The 9,129-nt window shown below is 35.0% G+C and overlaps 1 protein-coding gene across 1 annotated transcript; it reads right to left on the reverse strand.

The window, feature by feature from the left end:
* Nucleotides 1–7,650: 7,650 nt before the first annotated feature.
* LOC118660290 (40S ribosomal protein S15a-like) lies at nucleotides 7,651–8,119 on the reverse strand. Its single transcript, XM_036317514.1, has one exon. The coding sequence runs from the start codon at nucleotides 8,096–8,098 to the stop codon at nucleotides 7,706–7,708; it is 393 nt and encodes a 130-aa protein (XP_036173407.1). The 5' UTR covers nucleotides 8,099–8,119; the 3' UTR covers nucleotides 7,651–7,705.
* Nucleotides 8,120–9,129: the final 1,010 nt, after the last annotated feature.

Genomic DNA, 9,129 nt, shown 5'->3' on the forward strand with positions numbered 1-9,129 from the left:
CTTATCTTAGTGTTTCCCATGTATATTATTTTGTTTCATGTAATAACAATTAATGTCATGGAACAGTTTAGGAAATTTCTGGCTAGCAGGAATGAGGCAACAGATGCAAAAAGTGAACAAGATTGTTTTAAGAAATACTAGTAGAGGACATACTGACACAACCTTTTGGCTATAGTTTGACAAAGGTACATTTTGACAAATTATACAAATTAACCAATTACACAAATTAATCTGCTAAAAAATAAAGAATCTCCCCAAAAGAGGAGTGAGAAAAAGGCAAGGAGATTATGGGGTCTAAATCTTGACCTCACAGTCATATGTATATTTAAAATAAAACCTGGCAAAGAAAAGGTCAAAGTCACCTAGACTACAAGGGCATCTTTTTAAGTCTCCACATAGAGATCAACACCATCATATACAATTTTGGGGGGAATCCATTTTAAAGGATGATTTTTAGCTTATTTTGTTAATTCCTTGTTATTAGGCATTTAGGAGTTAAACTGTTCATTATTGTAAATAGTATGACTTCCAAATCTTTTTTACACAACTTACCCTGAAACATATACACTCAAATGCACACATACATACACTAACAATCCTTTCACCTGATTCTCTTTTCTCCCTTGTTGTAGGTTTTAGAAGCAGGAGTGCTGGGTCAAGGGGAATATATACTTAAAATTTAAAATCATACATAATGCCAAATGGTTTTTCTGAAAGGCTGTACCAATCTAAATATCTAATAGCAGTGGTTGTTATTAAGTGTTTTAATATTTGGCAATATAGAGTCAAATTTGTTTAATTTTTATTTCATTTATTAATAATGGATTTAAACATCTCTTCACATGTCATTGGACTATATTTTTTCATTTACTTCTTTTGGAATTACTTTTACATTATTCCTTTGCTATTTTTTATTGCTGCATTTGTCTTTCTCTTATTGATTTTTAAAGCTCTCATATTAAAAATATTAATCCTCTGTTCATTATATATGTTCCAAATATTTTTACTAGTTTTCCATTTTCTTGTAACTTTGTTAGTGATTATGTTCACTGTGGCAGTCAAATCTAGCCATTTTCCCTTTATGATTTTTGGGTTAGATATTTTAAATATTAAATATATATTGAGAAAGAGAGAGAGAGACTAGAGAGAGAGACAGAGAGAGTAGAAGAGAGAGAGAAAGACAGAGAGAAACATCAATGTGAGAGAAGCACATTGATTGGTTGCCTCCTACACATGGCTCAACCTGTGCCTGGGATGGGGAGGAGCCTGCAACTAAAGTACATGCCCTTTTCCAGAATCGAACCCAGGACCCTTTGGTCTTCAGGCCAGTGCTCTATCCACTGAGCAAAACCAGCTTGGGGTTTAAAAATATGTTGACATGCCAACTTTATAAATAGAGAAATAGTTACCTAAATTTTTCTCTAGTATTTTTGCTCATGATTTTGAGCATCAATTATTGTGCAGAACAGACACTGTCAGCCCATCCTTTAGCTTCACCCAACTTGCCCACCTTCATCAGGTGTAGCAGAGTTGGCAGATGGGATAAAGTTCGGAGGCATTAATTAGACTTAACACATCACTAAAACAACAACAAAAAAACCCAGTATTTTTACATCTTTTGGTTATCATTTTGGTTCAGCGAAGTCAAAATATCCATATTAAAAAAAATAGGTCATGTCAACTGCCAAGTATGCAGGATAGATGGGGGAATAACATTTTCCTAAAGGAATTTTTATGCTTTTTATTACCAAGTTTATGAAGCAATAAATGTTATCTTTTTTTCTTCCCTACATTTGAACCTCTCAAATGACTTTCAGGTTTCTTGTAGGCTGACAACAGTAAAATTTTCATTGCTGTGCTGGAGAAGACCAGAAATATACATCCTGTTTGCCAGATAACCTCTGCTGAATTAGCCCATAAGTGTGATGACAGCAGTGGATGCCCGTTGCTTTGGCTTCCTCGCCATTTCTTCTCCATCAGTCCCAGCACACGGGTGATCTTTTGAAATATCCGTTCCTCAACTCCATGCAGTCCTAAGGGGGCTCTATGTCACGAGGTGCCCTCTTTTCTGCCTCAGGGGTGGGTTGTGACCAGAATGGCCAAGTACTTGTTCCTCCCCCTTGGTCTTTGTGACTTTTTTTCAATAATAGTTATGTGCTAAAAACTCAAAGCTAGGTTGAGTTTTTCCTAAGATCTGATGTCAGCCCTTGGGTTGGGGCTGGGGAAGGGAGGAAAAGTATTATTGTACTATTTTCTTTGGGATGATAAACTGTATTGAAAATACAAGTTGGAGCTTATTTGAAGTCAGGTTCTTTGCTTCTTTTGTAAAAGAAATTTGAGGTCAACATACGAAGATACAGAGATGAGATTGAAGACCTGAATCTACGTAAGCCTGAAATCAGTATTAAACCCTCAACTTTTAGATACTTATCTAATAAACTACATACATGCCTGGTGTACGGATTCATGCACTAGTGTGGTCCCTCATCCTGGCCTGCACCCTCTTGCAATCTGGGACCCCTTGGGGGATGTCAGACTGCCGATTTCAGCCTGACCCTCTGTAGTCTGACATCCTCTGAGGAATGTAGCAGTGCATGAAGTGGCAGGTGGCCAGGGAGGAGCCTGAGCTGGGGCCAGGCACTGCTCCCACTCATCCTGGCCCCACTGTGCCTGCCGCTGCCGCCAATAGTGCTGCTGTCGAGGCAGGAGAGGCTCACACAGCTGCAACTGCGCTTACCAGGTGTGAGGCTGGCTCCTGGCTGAGCGGTGCTCCCACTGTGGGAGTGCACTGACCACCAGGGGGCAGCTCCTGTATTGAGTGTTTGCCCCCTGGTGGTCAGTGTGCCTCATAGTGACTGGTCGTTCGATTGCTTAGACTTTTATATATATATAAATTAGTTCCTCCTTTTTTTTAAAAAAAAAAAAAAGCTAGGTTGAATTGTTACTGATTTTTTTTTTTTTTGGTCACTTGCAACTAAAGTATTGTTGATTAATATCTCAATAATGTCACAACCTTTCAGATACTCAAGATTATTATTGTTGAGTAGACACTGATGGCTAGATTTTATATTTTGATTTTAATCTAGAAACAGGTATAGAATGAGAAAGAACACAGCTTTGAAGCAATGAGAGGGTACTCTGGTTTACAAGTAAAAGGGCCTGAGAATTATTATTGGATTAGCTACTGACTAGTTGCATAATTCTCTTCTGAAAATAGCAGCATTATTAAAGAATGATATTGAAGTGATGCTAAGAAAACTTGGATAAGTCACTACACAGTGCTCTCTGACAGTTTCCTCAAGTGAACAATAGCTATGTGTGATACACACTATAATGCGCAGGTGTTGCGATAGGGGTTGATTAATGTATTTCAGTCCCTTGGAATTCCCTAGGGAATGTGGCCGTGGGATAAATGGTGTCATGGCCCCGAGTTTATGTCGTGTTTTTAGAGGTGGGCTTGTAGTGCAGAGTTGCTATGACTGACGGAATGTTGAAGCACACTGTCTAGGGCACAGATTCCACAGAGATGTTGCTCTTCATTACATTGTTGATTTTTGAATATCAGATATTTTGTAATATTCAAACACTAAGTAGGATGTGTGTGAAATGTGGTTTTCCAAAGGAAAGTTATTTTAATCTTGTTATCTTTCTACCTGACACATTTTTTACACTTTAAGGCATGTAAAATTTATGTAATTGAACCACTTAGATGGCAAGCCCATCTACCCCTTCCCTTCCCTTCCCTTCCCTTCCCTTCCCTTCCCTTCCCTTCCCTTCCCTTCCCTTCCCTTCTTTCCTTATTTTTAAGAAAGCAATAACAGTTTGGCTGTGGTACTGCTTTTATAGCTATTTTCAGCCACAGTGGGTGTTTTATTCTGGTTTTCATTATTGCTTTATTGTCCTCATAAACCCATTTCCTCTTCTCATAAGTTATCTGTTATCATAGAATCCCACTTTGAAAATGTAGGCCAGTAGAGAAGAGAAAGCAAAGATGAGTTTATGACATTTGCTTTGTCTTTTCCTAAGTCTTTTAACTAAATAATTGAATGGTTTTAGTAACATTTCTCAGAAACTTGAGGTTCAACTTGGCAATGATGTGAGAAACAGAAATGAAAGGGGAGAGGGGAAATGATGAGGTAAGCAAGGGTTTAAGACAAAAAATTTTGTATGGGTGTGGTATTATTTTTAAAAATCTTTATTGGGGTATAAAATTAAAGACGTTTAAATGAATTGATTTATTAATTTTCACTTATATACCCATGTAACCAGACATCTGATAGAATATTTGCAGCACTTCACAAGTCTCCCTCCTTTCCCTTCCAAGTCAATACCCCTCTAATGATAGCCATTATTCTGACTTTTGTCACTGTGAACATTTACAAATGGAATCATATAGCATAAACTATTTTTTGTTTGTCTACCTACACCCAATATTTTATCTGTGAGATTCATCATTGTTGTTGAGTGTAGCTATATTTTTTCTTTACAAGAATATACTGTAATTTGCTTCTGTTGTAAGAAAATACCACAATTAGGCAAGTCTCTAAAGAAAGTAGATTAATGATTGCTTAGAACTGAGGGTGAGAACAGGGATTAACTGTAAAGAGGACATGAGGACCTTATTGGGGTAATGAAAATGTTCTAAAACTAGACTACGATGATTAGCTACACAACCTTAGACATTTACTAAAAATCATTGAATTGCAAATTTTAAGTTGAGTAAATGTGTTGGTATGTTAATTATATCTCACTATAGTATTTTAAAACACCACAATTTATTTATCCATCCTATTGTTAATGGACACATGGATTGGTTGCAGTTTTTTATTCTTTAAAAAACAAATCCAGGATGATCTCACTTACCACCCATACTGAAAAATAATGGCACCATATCATTTGCTTTAGATATCTTTTTTTTCTTTTACATAAATTAAACTTTATGGGAACAATTTAAATTTTTGTTTAATCTTCCACAACTTTATTGCCTTCTCTTCCTTTCCAGAAACTTCAACCATCATGAAATTGGTATATACTCTTGTTTATGATTTATTTGTACTTACCGAATATGCACATACATTCATAATCAGTATACATTGTGGTTATATAATGAAATGTAAGCTTTGTTCATTCGTATCTGGCATATAGTAGGTATTCATTAAATAGTGAATACATATATTTAAAATAACATTTAGTTTTTAGACTGCAAGAGGAATGTATACTCAATGCAAAAAACTTGGTAAACAGAAAAACAAGGGAAACAAAACTATATCTTCTAATCTCACCATTTGAATACAAATTTAATAATATTTTATCATATATTACTTATAAGTCATATATATGTATTTAAATTTTTTAAAATTGATTTTTAGATAGAGAGGAAAGGAGAGGGAGAGAGAAACAGCCATGTGAGTGCAAAACATCGGTTGACAGCCTCCTGCACACCATGACTGGGAATCGAACCAGCAACCTTTCAGGTGCACGGGATGATGCCCAACCAACTGAGCCACACTGGCCAGGGCTGCATATATATTTTTAAATGAAGGGTATATTGAATATTTTTATTGTCTATTTTAAGAAGTAATAATAATATATAATTTAATATTTATCTTTTGTTTCCTTTATGTCAGGAAGTCTACTACATGTTTTATATACATTATATCATTAAAGTATATTGTGAGTACATTTATGTACAACATGATTTGTGGTGATTGCCTGGTATTCCTTTGTATGGATTTATCACAATTTACTTTAATAACCCTCCATTCTTAAACTTTAATTTCTTTCCCAATTTTCACTTTTTTAAGTAACAAATTCCATATATATGTAAATTTATTAAAAGTAATTTCCTATGCATATGGGATATATATGTATACTTTTTATGTATTTCTTATATATAACTGATTGTTTTCTTAGGATAAAGCTCTATAAAGAGCCAATGAATAAATATATTTAGAGTTTTATGATTTGTTTTGCCAAAATAAACTTCAGAAAACTTGTACCCTTTTAGACTCTCACCAGTAGTATAGGACACAGCTTAAGACAAATAAGTAGGTTTTGTCTTAATAAAGGAAATGACATGTTCATAAAAAAGCTGTCCTGGAGATATTCAAGCAGATGTTGAATAAACATCTGTCAGAGAAGTGGGGAAGGAGACTCATATTGGGCGGCAGGTTGTTTAGATAAATTTTGATGACCTTTTCAACTCTTAAATTTATAAAGATACCATTTCCTGTTCCTCATCCCTCACTTCTTAATTCTCTCGAAACAACATATTAATAAAGACTTGTTGATCTTAATGCCAAAATTACTTTCCAGTTTCTATTTACAATTCACATTAGGTCTAATGTTTGTATTTTCAAATAAACAAAATGACATCTCTTCATTCTTTTCTGGGTGACTAAATTATTTCTGAAAAGGGCATCAACACTGTATCCATAAGAATGGGCTCATGAAGGGATTCTTTATAAAATTGTATTTTACCACCTTGATAAAACTACTCTTAATTTTTTACATGTGCTGGAAAATGGAATATGTGGAGTTCATACTTGATCCCTGTAAGATTAGAATCTCCATGAGAAAGTTTTCTCAAACATTCATGAGAAATCAAATCATGATACAGTGGGGCCTTGACTTACGAGTGTCCCCACTAACGAGTTTTTTGAGATACCAGCTGTCTCTCAGCTGATTTTTTGCATTGAGTTGATAGAGTAATTTGAGTTAACGAGCTCCTTAAGAACTCCTTAATGAGCTCGGTCTCAGAACGAATTAAACTCGTAAGTCAAGGCCCCACTGTAATAAAAAAATAGGAAAATAACATACTTAAATGAACATGGTAAGTGTATTTTCACTGTGCTTTTACACTGGAGTCTTCCAAGTCTAGCATGGTTACTTATATTTTAGGTTAATGTAAGAGAAAGTGATTAATCAAAAGATTGACTATTTCATAATTAAATTGCCACTGAGCACAGTGGCAGTGGGGGTCATTTGTGAAAATTATCGACATGGATATTGTGCTGCAATATCATGCATGTATTAAAAGTGCAGCAACATAAGTTCTTTGTCTTTGAACACTGTACAATCAATATTCTATTACCACAATGCTGGTTTTGCTGCAATGTAGCTAAATTAGTGTGTCAGGTGTAGAAATGCTTAAACCAGATATTCAAGTGGCAAGGATGATACAAAAATATTAATTATTTTCTCACTGATTATGCATTTATTTTTTCTTTCCGGCATTTTTGGAAATACTTTTCAATTTAAAAGTCATTCCTTTATAAATATCTAAAGGAATGTGTTAATTTATAGTATTGTAAATGAAATTGTGTGACAAAAATCAGATTTTAGTAACAATAATGATGCAGAGCATTATAATTAATATCTAGTGGGTGTTAATTCACAACTTAGTATAAATGTGAGCCCTTAAAAGCATGGAAATACAGAATATTTAAAAATATGCAAATGGAATGTGGAAAGGTTATTGAAATATTAACAATGTTACATAGTCTAAAGTATTTAAAGTATCGGTATCTATATGATCTTTTAACTGGAGAAAGAGAAAAGATATATAAAATAATATGAAACATGCCACTTTTAAAAATTGTTAGAAACTAATGGAAACACTTTGAACTCATCCTATGCAGTCTTATAACATTTTTTTTTTTTTTTGTCCTTGGAGGCATTTTATTTCCACATATGTATCACATCCCTAGAAAAAGAATCCCAGGATTTTCCCTCCTGTGTGTTTTCGTCTTGCTTCTTCATGGTCCATCATGCCCGCTGAGGTTGTCAGTACAATGAAACCAAATTGACGGGACGGAAGCAAGTTGTTCTGCCATTTTTCTAGATCTTTTAGTTGCACATCAAATCTGGGGCTGATTACTCCACACTTGTTCAACCTGCCTGTGAGGTTCACAACAATCTTCCCAGCTCTGTGGTCATCAATAATTCCAAATTCGCCAATGTCACCATGCTTCATCACCACAGTCAGAAACCGGACGATGACTTTGGAGCACGGCCCGCTGAGAACCTGGCGTTTGCCTCTCTTTTTGGCATTGTTGATACTCTTCAGAGCATCAGCCAGGGCATTCATGCGCACCATTATGGCGGCACGGACCGATGGCGGATGTTATAATATTTTAACATTTTTATTAAAATAGAATCCAAATCACTAATGGTCTATGCCATATTTTATTCAGATCTTTTAAAATTCATTTTTAGTTATTAGCAGGAATAACGAAATAAACTAGTAAATTTAAGTGTATGTACTTCTGAAAGTTTTTATAGTATTTTCAAACATATATTACAATTTTGCTCAAGTTTTACAAGACTTAAAATTTTTTTAAAATATATTTTTATTGATTTTTTTACAGAGAGGGAGGGAGAGGGATAGAGAGTTAGAAACATCAATGAGAAACATTGATCAGCTGCCTCCTGCACACCCCCTGCTGGGGATGTGCCCACAACCAAGGTACATGCCCTTGACCGGAATCGAACCTGGGACCCTTCAGTCCGCAGGCCGATGCTCTATCTACTGAGCCAAACCAGTTAGGGCAAGATTTAAAATTTTTATATTATTTTTTTATTGTAGGATAACCTTAGAAATTAAGATGTGTGTGTGTGTGTGTGTGTGTGTTTCTGAAGTGGATTGATAACAACAAATATGATATAAATAGATGCAAAATTTTATGTTTGTTTTCTTTTCATTTTCATGGAATGGCTTTAATTAAGCTGAAGAATGGCAAACTGGATTTTAAAACACTCAAGAGATACCTTATTAGAAGAATTTTGTCTGAATTGGATAAAATATGTTTTATGTGTAGGTCAGTTATTTGAATTTTCTCCATACAATGTGGGCTGCACACACACATGCACATGCACACAAACACATGTATGCATATTTGTCTTGATGGCTGTGCAGTTCTATTAGGACAGTAGTGGGTGGTTCCGTGGAAAAGTGGCTTGATGTTTTTAAGGATCTGTTTTTTTTTTTATTTCAAGGTAGATTCCCTAACAGTTTTTCTTCTTTTTATTTTTATGGTTGCAAAGAATAGAGATTTAAGTTGTCCCCACTAATGATAGTTTAGAGTTCAGCTGAGTGAGCACAGATGGAGGGAAAACCCAACAAACTGG

Source organism: Myotis myotis, unplaced genomic scaffold (assembly GCF_014108235.1).
Source record: "Myotis myotis isolate mMyoMyo1 unplaced genomic scaffold, mMyoMyo1.p scaffold_m19_p_7, whole genome shotgun sequence".
NCBI classification, from domain to species: domain Eukaryota; kingdom Metazoa; phylum Chordata; class Mammalia; order Chiroptera; family Vespertilionidae; genus Myotis; species Myotis myotis.